The sequence below is a fragment of the Temnothorax longispinosus genome, chromosome 5 (genome assembly GCF_030848805.1).
Source record: "Temnothorax longispinosus isolate EJ_2023e chromosome 5, Tlon_JGU_v1, whole genome shotgun sequence".
Classification (NCBI taxonomy): Eukaryota; Metazoa; Arthropoda; class Insecta; order Hymenoptera; family Formicidae; genus Temnothorax; species Temnothorax longispinosus.
In genome coordinates, this window is record NC_092362.1 from 11195982 (window position 1) to 11210102 (window position 14121).

Consider the following 14121-nt stretch of genomic DNA (forward strand, 5'->3'; position numbering starts at 1 on the left):
CTCTTAGAAATAACGCATAGTGCTGCATTCGTAAAGCACTGCAAATCGGTAAACTTCTTGTTGGATTGAAGATTTGAACTAGTGGCCTGTGATCCGTTATTAATGTAAATTTGTTAGCGTACAAATATTGCTAAAACTTTTTAATGCCAAAAATTATGGCATACGCTTCTTTGTCTATCTGCGAATACTTCTTTTGCGTATCAGAAAGTGTTTGAGAAGCAAAAAATCACTCTTTCTGTACCATCTGGATAGCGATGCGACAGAACTGCACCTACACCATAGGAGCTTGCATCTGTAGCCAAGATTAACGGCAACTTTGGATTGAAATGTACTAAGTAATTCTCGTTTTTGAACTCTTTCTTTGCTCTAATAAAGGCTTTCTCTTGAGCTTGCCCCCATATGTATTTAGTATTCTTTCGTAAAAGCGTATTTAAAGAATGCAATATTGAACTTAAGTTACATATGAAACGACCATAATAGTTAATCATGCCTAGAAATGCACGTAATTCAGAAACTTCGCTAGGACGAGGCATTTTGTCAATAGCTTCTAATTTCTTAGGCTCTTTGTGAATTCCATTTTTATCGATAATATATCCGCAATAGTGTATGCTATCCTTAAAAAATTCGCTTTTATCCCAATTAATGTGTATATTGTATTGTAACAACCGATGGATAACTTTCTGTAATCTCTCAAAATGTTCTTTATCACTAGAACCTGTAACTCGAATATCATCGAAAAACACCACAACTCCTAAATCACTCAAAATTTTTTCCATTTTTCTTTGCCAAATGCCTGGTGCAGATGCATTTCCGTATAATAAACGTGTACTTTTGAAAAGACCAATATGTGTATTTAACGTAAGCAAGTGTTGAAAATTCGGATGTACTTTCAATTGCAAATATGCATCTTTCAAATCAATTTTTGAAAACTTAATGCCTCCAGCTAAAGAAGAGAAAAGTTCCTCTATGGTTGGAACAGGATGTTTATCAATGACCAAATTGGGATTTAATGTGACGCTGAAGTCACCACATAATCGCACCGTATTATTTTTCTTCAAAACAGGCACCACACAGGTGTAGCCCATTTTGACGTTGTAACTTTTACTAAGATTCCCGCTTCGACTAATGAATTTATTTCTTTTTCAACTAATGGACGCAATTTAAATGGCACTGGCCTTGCCTTTACGAATATCGGTTTCGCATTATCCTTTAATGTAAATTTCGCTTGTAATCCAGTAATACCTTTACCGCGTTGGATAGAACGATCATAAGTATTCTTTAGTAAATCAACTTCCGATATAATCCTTGTAGAAATGTAATGTAAGGAACTTGTAGGTTTCAATAGATTAATACCGTTCTGTAAAAATTTATGAATCCATTCGCGACCTAAAATCGGAGGTCTATCAATATTTGTAAGATACATATTTAATTGAAATTTCCTTTCGCAATGTACAACTGTAACAGTCATAAACCCGCATGTACGCATCTCTGTTTTACAATATGTCATTAAACGCAAATTAGAAGGATGGATGATCGAGTTTGGAAACAAGGCACAAGCCAATTTTTGACTTACGAGCGTTACGGCGGCTCCACTGTCTACCTCAAACGTTACCGGCTTCCGATTTACTTGTAATGTAATTTCGAATTTGCCCCGTTTTTCAATATGCTCGACAGTACACACGTCCTCGATGGCACGCACATTTTCCTTCCTGGAGAAGCACACCTTATTGAGATGGCCCTTTTTGCCGCAAGAGTGACAAACTATCTCTTTACTTAGGGTACATTTTGACGCAAAATGATTATCGCCGCATCTGTAACAAATAATATTTGAAGCGTTAGCTTTGTACAAAGGATTCGAGGTTTTCGCGGTTGCACTCGCTTGCCCCTTCCTCTCAGGTTTCACATTCTGCTGCTTCTTCTCTGGACGCCCCTTCGGTTTGAGCATCTTCTTCTTTTTCATTTGCAGGCACTCCCCCGTGGATTTCTTCGCTTGTAATTGTACCCCTCCTTTCTCGGATAATTCCATAGTGGTGGCGATCTGGCACGCCTTATCGAAGGTTAAGTCTTTAACCTCCAAAAGTCGGGATTGAATTCGCTTGTTGGAGACCCCGAACACCAGTTGGTTTCTTAATGCTGTTTTTAGGTAACCGCCCATTTTGCAATTAACGCTTAACTTGTGTAATGCAGCGATGAATTGCTGTATTGTTTCGCCATCCTCCTGTTTTCTTTGATGAAACCGAAAGTTTTCTACGATTTCCAATGGTGTCGGCTCGTAAAATTCTTGCAATAATGTAGTTATCTGTTCGTACGATTGCTCGTAAGGATTCTGTGGATCCAACCGATCGCTCAACATGTCGAACGATAGTGCCCCGACATAGTGCAAAAGGTAGGCGACTTTACTTCTTTCGGTAACCTTGAAAACGCTCAAGGCGCCTTCAAAACGCTGCAGCCAACGATTCCATTGTGATGTGGAAGGATCGAACTGCTCGATGTTAAACGTACTCGGCACACAGCCCGGTGAAGGATCGGTCGTCGCCATGATGCAATTTGTGAAAGACACGTGTTTGTGTAAATGTACCGGTCTTGGTAATTACGGTTACTTGGTTATCCGTAATGCGTCAATCCTGCGTCCTCGTCGCCAGTTGTTGTGTATGTAAGTAAGTTCGAAAGGATCGACACCCAAGTAATCACAAGACTTCTTTATTCAGAGCGAGAAGGTTAGGGCGGTGTAATGCGTTCGCCAGTTTGCAATCGACTCTGTTCTCGTGTCCGCTAACGTCTGCGCGCCACTTACATATCCGCCTCGAATCGACCTTCACGCTCGACGACTATATTGATAGTATCGCATATCGCAACATAACTAGCGCGGCAACTTAACCTTACATAACAAATGTATTTATCGCTTTTGTTATTCGCACTCGCATCCACGGTGCTCACTTCACTCTGTTTTTTAACGCACTTTGCCGCGATATGGCCCCGCGCACCGCACTGAAAACATTTTGGGCCTTCCGCCGTCGTAGGACAGCTGATAGTCACGTGATCTCGTTGACCACAGTTGAAACACCGTCTCTCGTTACCGCTGCTCGTCTTTTCCTTCTTCTCGCTTGTCTCTTTCTTCTCGCTCTTATTGGCATCCTTGTCACTCGCTCGACTCTGTTCCCTGCCGCTTTGTCGCCGCCGCTCTGCATTACCGACGCTGGGTGACTTATCTTTTAAGGTGACTTTCTCGAAGGGTTTCAGTAGTGACGCCCTCGTGCTAATCTGCCCAATGCGCGCTTGGTCTCGCAAACTCACTTCCCGTCTATGATGTATTCCAGTACTTCGTCTTCAGGAATCGGCACTTTGTTGGCTAAAATAACCTTTTCGTGGACATACTGATGAAACGTCTCGTTCGGTTTCCAGACGCGCCCCTCAAACTGCTTACGCAATTTCACTCTGCTAGGGCGATGATCATACATCTTGCGCAGCTCGACGAGTAGATCATCGACAAATAACTCGATGTGTTCCGCCTTCGACTGGAACCACTCAGAGGCCTTCCCCTTCAGGCGCATGCCAAATAAAATTTTAACGTAATCGTTGGTCAAACGGTAGGTTTTTTTCAATAACTTAAGCTGCTGCTCCCAATTTTTATAATTACCAACGCTACCATTAAAATGGCTGAGTAGGTCCGCTATAGCTGAAATGCTCGCCTTAGCAACATCGCGCGAAACGCTGTCTCTTTTTACCGCCCCTCGATTCGTTGCGTTCAACTGTTGCGTCTCCTTCAATAACTCGATCTCTCTTCTCATCATCCGCAACTCTCGCTCGGCCAATTCTCTCTCCCGCCGGTACATATCGATTTCTCGTCGATAGGCAGCCGATGCTCCCGCCTCGATGTCTAACTCGTCTCGGTCTTCGTGGTCCGTCTCGTTAGGCCTCAATGTTTTTGTCTCTCTTACCGTCCAATCACCGGTCGGATCTGCCTTGTGTAACCGCCTCAATAACTCGTTCTTGTTTCCCGTCGTGGACAAACCAAATTCTCGCAGCTTCTCCTTGAGCTGAATTACCGTGTAACTCGCTGGATCTTGCGTACTCATCTCGGCACTTGATATTACGTCTTTGACTCTTCTCGCAACGTAACACACAGTCAATATCTCTCTCACAGCTCTTCTCACAGTATCTCACAGCTTGCGACGTACTCTCTCTCTCTTAGCTCGCAAACGTATTTCTCATGGTATCTCACAATTTTTAGTTCGCACTCACAGCTTGCAATCGTGTCTCTCACAACTCGCGATCTCGCAGCTCGCGATCTCTTTGCTCGCAATCGCGGCTGAGCCCCCAAAGTTTATAGGGAGGTATTGTTAAAAATTTCCGCTAATTAATGGTGAAATAATAATTGTGTTTATTATAATGTGTATAGGTATAAAATTGAACAAAACTCTCGCTCGCAATCTCGCGAAACTCTCCGTCGCGCCCAAAACCTTCCTTGCCGACACGACGACACAACCTTTCGCGCTCGTGGTTTTTCTCGCAGTTCTCGCCTCGCGCGCTCTGCAGGTCTCGACCCGCTAAGAAACAAAAAACGACGGACAAACTATCGGTAACGCGTAGCAATGACGTTCAGATGGTAACGCGCATACATTTACGCACGAATACAAATAATGAAATAACGCAATATAATGATTAAACGATTCCTACCCCCTACATTACCAAAAACAAATACGCGATGGATGCTTAACATGCATAAATTATCCAAATGGTCTTCACTCATCATAGACCTTTCCCGAGTCAAGTTTTTATCCGTCTCTAAGAACTAAATAATCTTTCAATTGTGCAGATAGTAGATGGAAGACAAATTAAAATCGCCATTGCTTGTGTTATTGCTTTCAAAACTTGGCAGTGTTGCAATAAGTCGAGTACTAATGCCTCATCTGTTGTAATAATCATTATTATTCCAATAACTGTACCATATATATTTTAGCTTTTTTATTAAAGTTTTCTATGTGATAAAAGTCATTGATTATTAAATTTTTTCTGATTTTTTTTCTGAGATAGTATGTGTGGATAAATTTCAAACAAAAAATTATCTAGTTGTCAATTAGAAAGTTATTCTAAATTAAAAAAATTAAAATCCAGAGGGGCATATGCCCCTTCTTACACTTCTGCATGATGATAGGCCTTTGTTTTGCATTGTAAGGCTGCGTTCGGGGAGCGCGCTATTAGCGCTATTGCATCGTTCTATCTTTATCGCTTATCAGATGTAAAACAAAGATAGAATAAGCAAATAGCGTTGATAGCGCGCTCCCCGAATGCAGTCTAAGTGTTGAGGAGAGCGAAGAGAACGACCACACAGTTCGATAGTCCAACGGGAAAGTGAGATCTTTATTCATAGAGAGTACATAGATGGTGCGCGATAGGGTGCATGTATATAAAAAGCACAGAGTGCACAAAGAGCACAAGTAAGATCTAAATAGTTTGTTTCAACAGTAAGTACCTACTGAGCGGTGTGGGGTGAACCTCGCTTTGGGTAAAAAGTTGGAAACCCATATGAAACCATTTTATGTTAAGTCGATGTAGAGGCTCCAGTAATAAACATTAGAAGAAACAGGCTGATTATGAGCCAAACGCAGTAATCCGTGCGCAAATCTTTCTTAAAAATATTCTTTATTTTTCATTTTTTATGTTAATAATACGTGTGCTAAATAGAAAATACGCATTTCTGAAATAGGGGTAAATACTTTCTACAATCCTAACAAAAATGATATTGAGTTATGTATTATCATTAAAACGATTACCATCCCATACAGCACAAAAAGTTGAAAAAACGTTGCTGAAACGTTGCAATGTTGAATGTTGAAGTATAAATATCTTTCTAACGTTAAATCTATGTTGATTCTTCTACATTGATTCTTTACGTTGTTACAATATTGAAACAACATTGAACAAATTGTTAATCTTTCACAATTCAAATAAAACTATTAAAAAGAAAGGAGGAGGGTCATAGGGTCTGTTTTCGGCCTCCTCCAAAACTGGACCAAAATGGGTGAAATCACTTCTTTAGACCCTTCGAAGTAATATTTAGTCGATTCCAACCAAAACGGAAGTATTTGGAGCTCTACCAGCATATATATGTGTACATAGATATATAACTGAATATACTCTGTGACGATACGCGTATTCGTCACTAGCGCTACGGCACTGACGGCCGCCTAGCACGTGTTCAGCGTGCGGCCCTGTGCCCGAGCGGTGGGGCAGCTCCCACCACACTCGCGTTCGGGGTATAAATAGGGGACTCGAGCCGGCTCGAGGCACCAGTCCTGTCCAGCTCCCGCTTCCGACACGACCACTCTCCTAGACCGCTCACCAGGTTGGGTGCCCCCAACCTCTTCCTCTGTACAAAGAACGGGTGCCCCCGTTTTTACCTGGGTTCCCCCAGGGTACGGGCCTCTCCAGCTGGGTGCCCCCGGTTGATTATACCTGCCCTCTCCTGCCTCTGGGTCGGGCGCCTCCAACCCTTTCCGCCGTACGGAAGACGGGTGCCCCCGGTGTACGGGCCGCTCAGTCGGGTGCCCCCGATTGAGCTCCTGACCACCTGACCGTCCGTATAAGGCAACCGTGCCTCCGCGAATCCGTCCGCGTAACCGTACCAGTCCGTATAGATATAAGTCCGCGTAGATAAGACCGTACTTGTCCGTAGAGATACTTGTCCGCGAGTCCGCATAAACACGAGTCGTGACACTGCTCCGCGCCTCCGCGTCTGTCTGCGAGCATATCCGCGATCAACCGCGAGTCGGCTGAGCCAGCGTCAACGCCCACACCTACACGGCGAAGCGACACACAAACACACACGCACACTCACGCCCTCCATCTCAGTGTATGACAAGGAGGAGAATAAAAGATATCTTGTGTAAAACTAACCAGTGTCTCCACGTTTTCTCATCCTGGCCCGGCGAGCTAATTCCGTGCGGGAAAACGCGGTCGTTACACTCAATATAAAGGATGAAAAGACTTCAGAGTCTGATTCAAATTACATAAATACATATATTGCAACGCTATTTTATACGACCGCGAGGCTGTTAGGCACGACTGTACAAATATACCGCGCCACAATTATACTGAGCGACTGGCAGAGCAGGATACAAACGCGAAATATGTTGGGCGCCAGGTGTGGAGAAGGCCACACCACCTTTCACTCAAAATAACTCGAAATTCTCTTAATATGCAAAGTGGCCCCAAAGACTCCAAATACTCTCAATATACTCTAATTATTCTCTATACTCTTAAGACTCTGACTCGAATAACGCTGCTCTGGTCGCTCGCGACGACTGCTCAATCAGCGGTAGAGGGTCGTGGTTCAAGGACCGGGCAACTCTATGAGACGTTGACAGTGGTTAGGCGAAACATGAATAAAGAATTTGCGGAAAAATATATATCAGATCTTGTATTCACACAACGTGAGAGAATAGATTCACAAAATATCGGATAGGATCCGCGAGATATAGCGGACGCGTAAATATCCGGGCGTCGTGAGAGGGCTCGACAAATGCCAATGAAGGCTCGCAATATAGGAACACGCCGACGACCATATAGATTTTCCTTAAGATTACGCACAAGAAATACACCGCGCACACGGGCGTGGGAAACTTTGGCTATTAACCGCGCTATAAGTCGCTCAATACAAGACTCTCGATTTTATTCGCAAATCTAAACGCAAAAACTCTCAATATTATTACTAGAACGTACCGACTCCGATTACTATTCGCAAAGATACACGCAAAGGCTCTAAAATTCGTCCGCAAAATATAAACACCAACCTCGAAATATTAGCCGCAAAATGTAAACGTAAAACTCTAAATATTAGCCGCCAAATGTAAACGCAAAACTCTAAATATTAGCCGCAAAATGTAAACGCAAAACTCTAAATATTAGCCGCAAAATGTAAACGCTTAATATAATTCTCCAAATACGAAAGGAGCACCGCGTATGCGGTCTCCACGCGAAACGCATGCTCTTGACACGTGATCTATGCCGGACCTATAATACGCGAATACACTCGAATATAACGCGCAAGTTAAAGGAATGACTGTTGGGCCGCGACGGAATTATAAAAGATTTATCATATTACGCAACGAATATCGTACACTTAAATTACACGCCATGATACGACGGTTGAGCCGGGGGGGGAAGGAACACTCCACGATATCTTTACGGGACAGTGCTGGGCGGGGAGGTCAGATCCGAAATTTACTCAACGCTAATCCCGAAGGATTCACGACAATAATCCCGAAGGATTCACGGTAATAATCCCGAAGGACTCACGAGTCCTCGGCCCCTTGTTCGTCGGGGCTCGCCGGGCCGCCGCCCTGGCTTACAATCGGCCCCTGGGTTCTCGCCGGACCTCGCGCCTTCGGCCCTCGGCGCCTAGTTCGGTGGTGCCTTACCGCCCCGTCGGGTGGCGCCAGCTTGCCGAAACTAGGACCGTACGGCCGCTCTTCCCTGAAAATAGAACTATACGACCAGCAATAGAAATTACACGACCCGTAATATAAATTGGTCCATTCCTCCGAGTGGTCGGAGTCCAGGGCTACGCACGAGCCACAGGCTCCTGTGACGGGCACACGGTGCCACGTCACAATATGTATTATGAATAAATACATATATGTATTTATGTATACTTTGAATCAGACTCTGAAGTCTTTTCATCCTAAGATATTGAGTATACATTCAGTTATATATCTTGTCACGTCTTTTTACGCCCGGTATCACGTCTGGGACGCAAGACGGATCAAAAGGGGAGGTGAGGAGAGAAGGATGACGTACCTCTCCAACGGGTCTCTCGCACAGTCCGACAATTAGACTCAACACTAGGGCGCCAGACGCGTTTGCTCGCGTCCACTAATTTATATCAAGATCGCGAAAACCCGAAAATAAACACGAAAACGCAATTAATCCGGCGTGCGAGAAATCAGCCAGCTCGACCTAACGGTTATGGGCGGAGTTGATGGAGGGCAGCGCAAGATTCGGCGGGGTGACGCGTAAATCACATACTCAGATATTTAATAATAATCAATAACAAGGTTTATTGTGGCGCTAACATAGCGTATATTATTGGCCCCTTTCAAACCTTTCAACTTTTATCTGAAACATTTTTCCAATAAACCAAGCCGTCAATTGACACTTAACGAAGATTAACACAATAACATTTAAACGTCATCCAACGATAAAGGGATCATGGCGACACTGATTAAATCGACATAGAACATTAAAGGTTAACCCTCCGTGGTCACACTGGATCAATTTGACCTAATCTTATTTGGATCTAAATATCAGCTAAATACTTAGCTTAAAATGGAGCTTGGTCCGCCATCTACAAAAGTTTGAAGTATCCTCTATAGGTAGAGACCGTTAAAAAAACAAATTCTTCGCGAATTTTTTTTATGTTAAAAATTCCTGAGGCACTTTTTTTATAGCAATCAATTTAGCAATATCGTAAGTGCATTCGAGAATTTTTTCAACACTATCGGTGGATAAATGGTCAAATGGCGAACGATCAAAGTTCGTCTCGGGTCAAAATGACCCAGAGTGACTTCCTTGTTTGAAAAAATAGGTGTGACCACGGAGGGTTAACACCCTGTTAACACCAAACTAACATCCAACGATGAGGATCAATCTCCAACCTACACTAAACATTGAGGCTTAATCCCCAACCTACACTTATCATTGAGAATAAACTTTCAATATACATTCATCATTGAGAATTAAACCCACAACTTACCTAAACCTTAATGGTCAACACTCAATTTACACCTAATAACTTAAGTGTTGACACTTAACTTTGATGACAAACACTAAACTTTGGGTGTTAACTATCAAAGTTGAGTGTACTTTTTCATAAGGGTTCTTTTAGATTTAAGGAAATAATCCAATCAGAACTCAGAAAACTCTTCCAACAGTTGTACAAAAAACAGGTTCTGCTCAATGTGGCCAATGTTAATCAATATTTAATAATTCAATTGTTGTTGCATTGTTTTTAATAATTTTCAATTAATGTTCTACTACAAGGTTTTTGAACACTATAAAGATGTATTATATACAAGTATAAGCAAGAAGTGTAAGGAAGCGTCAGAGTCACAGGATTATCACTAGCCCGTTCAATCGTTAAATAATATTTTCTGAATGTTGAATTACAACGTCTACAAGACATTATGCAATTCAGCGGACATTAGACATGTGTGCAATGTCTTTTCAACTTTAAATCTACATTTTGCAACGTTGATGCAAAATTGCAAATGTTGCAATGCAATGTTTTTGAGATGTTGATTCAACGTTTGTGTGCTGTATGAGTTAGGGGTGCAGGACAAGAAGAGAAAAGCGATTTTTTGTTATATATCTTCTGTATGATCTGATAAACTGTTAACTAAGTTAACTGTTAAATAAGTTAATATAAATATAAATATATATAAAGTTAAGTGTCGACATCGAAACTTTGGGTGTCGACACTCAAATGTCGGTGTTAACACTGAAAATTTAGGCGTTGACACCGAAAATGGAGTGTAAACACCCAAAGTTGGGTGTAAACACCAAAATCTTCGGTGTTTTTTTCGTAAAATACATACATGGTATCGTAGTATCTAATATAATCACGTTATATGCATTAAGATTATTTTGTTAATAACTTTTTAATAAAGAACGGGCGATGGCTAAAACCTTCTGAAAGTTACTCAAGAGTGTGACTTCTATAATATATGTCAAGGTTAAGGTCATAAGAAGTGAGTCTTTAATTCGGTATATTTACCCAATTCTGTAATATAAAATTTTTAAAAGGAAGGAATTTTATATTTTCATGTGCTTCCTTGTTGGTGACACCACCATACACATGCATGTGCACGCATGTACGCGCGCACGCACACAACTCATTCTTTTTTATCTTCTTTCTTTTTAAATATGTAGATAATCTAAATTTGCTTGTACAAAAAATTATTTTATTTCAGTTAAATATAACAGAAAATTGCTTTTTGGACAATATCTTTGCTGTGCTCAAGTATGATGCTTATTATAATTTACAAAAGTTGCGAGAGCCAGTTGACAAGAACAAATGGTCGACTGAGCCGGCTGTGGTGAATGCCTTCTACAATCCTAACAGAAATGATATCGGTGAGTATTATCACAATAAAACAATTAGTCATTATTGATGTTCTTCATCTGTATCTGTCAATCTAATTGAATCTTTTTATTTTTCCTTAATTTCTATTGTTAAATCCTCTTAACTTCCGTATTCTTAATATTTTTTTCTCAATGTTGCTTGCTACTATTTATTACTCGATTATGTAAAATTAAAATGTTATTATGTATATAATCAAAACATTTTCATTTTGCGCATACGCTATTGAAATAAGTATGAGAAGGTATAATTAGTAGATGAAGAGCGACAAATATTTGTGTAATTTCTAAATTGTCTTACGAAAACACGAAATGTCTCAAAATGCAAAGCATTTATGTAAAGCGTGTCGCCGACAAATGACGTTTCTCATGTACTGAAAAAATCAATACAATCAGTACGAAGTTTGATGTATCCCAGCGAGAAATGACCCATCGAATCGACGTCAAATTGACGTCAAAATCATCGATATTACATCATATCAAAATAATGCTCGAAATTTGAAGCTTATTTCGATGTTTGTGCTTTATGACATTTTTTAAAAGAAGAGATTATTTGTGACATACATTCATCACGCCAGACTGTAAATAAGCAAATTATGTATTTTCTGTTAAGACATCGATATTTCATCATTTCGATATCGATTCGAAGCTATTTTGATTTGCCTGTCAAATATATAATAACATTGCCATTATATAGATTGCAATATGAATAAAAAATTATATTGTATTGGCAGTCATGGATAATGTAAATATTTTATGATTTGAGCATTATAATAATTGCGTTACAATATTAATTTTTTTAGGCTTCTATTTCCATTAAATAGTTTGGACCATTGGTCATCCATTTCCTGTGCCATTGACCGGCCATTGATATACATTTTGTTTACGCATCGCATAGCACTAGCATTGTGTCTCTAAACGGTCTCTGTGATACAAATTTATAAGATGGATTCGATGGCGCTCTCAGAAGCCAAGTCCAAGCGAGCACACATAAGAGCCGCTGCAACACGTCTGAAAACTTACCTAGATAGTTTCAACATACAACAAGATGTTGTGCCGCGAAGGTCAACAATCCCGAATTGCGACACTTAGCTGTCAGCGTTGCTTCCGGATCTTGCCAAACTCACTGAGGTGGCATTCCGGGTTTCGCAAGTGACACAGGTCACTCGCCCGGAAGCAAAAGCGCTGACAGCCGAGTCAGCACCGCGGAAGCTAACGCGCGAGAGATAAAAGCCCGCCCTTCCGAGAAGCGGCGGGCAGTCCGGAACGAAAGGCTAGATCACGCGCAACCGAATGTAGTCGATTACACGAACGCCCGCAAGTCAGGGCAGCCTTAACCGAAGGGTGATATCGCGTGCGACCGAACGTTATCAACTCTAGTGTAAAAGCCCGCAAGTCAGGGCAGTGTAATAACAAGGCATCTGTATCATTATAACAGCAAGTTTATTAAAGGATTATTTAAACAAGAGTCTGGCTAGTGTTCTTCCATCCTCCCGGCGGATCCTAAAGAATCCCGTGCCGACCCTGCAACCCCAGGCGCGGCACAACAAAGGTTCGCGACACGATATTGCTGAACGTAAAAATAAATTATCCGAGCTGTGGAATCAATTCGATCTTGTTCAAACCAGACGAATCAATCACTGACAAAGATGCCCTTCTCGCACAGCAAATACAACTCAGAGTTATGAATCAATTTTACAACATTTTGATCCACACGAAGTTTAAGCCGCGCCTTCTCTTGAAGGCAACGCATTTGCCAACGGAGCAAGAGAAACGCGTATTAAACTACCAAAGATCGACCTTCCAGTTTTTTCAGGTGCATATGACAATTGGTATTCATATCAGGATACTTTCGAGAAGTTGATCCACACCAACGATGCTCTTACGGAAATTGAGAAATTCCATTATCTGCGTTCATCTCTCAGGGACAAAGCCGCCGAAGTAATAAAATCTATCGAAACCACCTCGGATAACTACCATGAAGCATGGACGGCGGTAAAAGAACGCTACGATAACAAGCGCTGGATCATTCAAAGGCATATTAGAGCCATATTCGACGCACCAGCGCTGACGAAAAAAAAATCATGTCAATCTACGCGAATTATTAGACACCATTCTCAATCATTTACGCGCTCTTAAAGCCATAAAAAAACCCACAGAGTCTTGGGATGATTTGATTATTCACAGAATTGTCTCTAAGCTTGATTCTACCACTAACAAGGCGTGGAAAACCAGTATTCCCGATAAAGAGGTACCTAACCTAAAGTCACTGACAGATTTTTTTTCGAAGCGCTGTCAAGCTCTCGATGCAATTTTTGGAAAGATGTCAGTCAGCCAATCTGCTACTTCGTCAAAGCCTTCCAACAAATCAAAGAGTCTTTCTGCCACGAATGTTATCACATCTAATTTCTCTTGTCCACAATGCAAAGAAAATCATGCTTTGTATCACTGCGAGGCTTTCCTCAAATTACCAGTCGAAAAAAGAATTCAGATTGTAAAAAGGGCTCAGTTGTGCATGAATTGCTTGAGGTCTACTGCGGCATTGATCCAGAGATTGCAATTCGAGTACTTGCAGGCAATGCCAGAAAAAACACAACACACTGCTACATTTGTCAAGCGCGTCAAATACTGTAACCTCGATTTCAAATGAATCTCAATCATCTGAGACAAAACAAGACACACAGCCCATCGCTACGCAATGCCTATCGGATCAACAATCGCGTGCTCATAATATTGTATTATCTACTGCCATTATACATGTATTTGATTTCGACAATCAGGTTGTCCTTTGCCGTGCACTGTTAGATAGCGGCTTCCAAGTAAATTTTGTAACACAGCAGTTAGCCGATTGTTTACACCTTAAAGAGCAAACAATTCAGATGTCCATTTCGGGCATAGTCAACGGATCTATTCAAGCGCAAAGGGCAATTCATGTATGCGTCAAATCACGTTTTAATAGATTTAGCGAACAACTACAATGCA

General features: G+C 41.4%; 1 protein-coding gene across 11 annotated transcripts in view; it reads left to right on the plus strand.

Annotated features, from left to right (window-relative positions):
• LOC139813865 (neprilysin-1) overlaps positions 1 to 14121 on the plus strand; it is a 268145-nt gene that overhangs the window by 218138 nt on the left and 35886 nt on the right. For all 11 annotated transcript variants that reach the window (XM_071779670.1, XM_071779664.1, XM_071779666.1 and 8 more), the window contains one exon: positions 10971 to 11133. In XM_071779670.1, coding sequence (XP_071635771.1) covers positions 10971 to 11133 — 163 coding nt within the window. The remainder of the gene's footprint in view (positions 1 to 10970; positions 11134 to 14121) is intronic.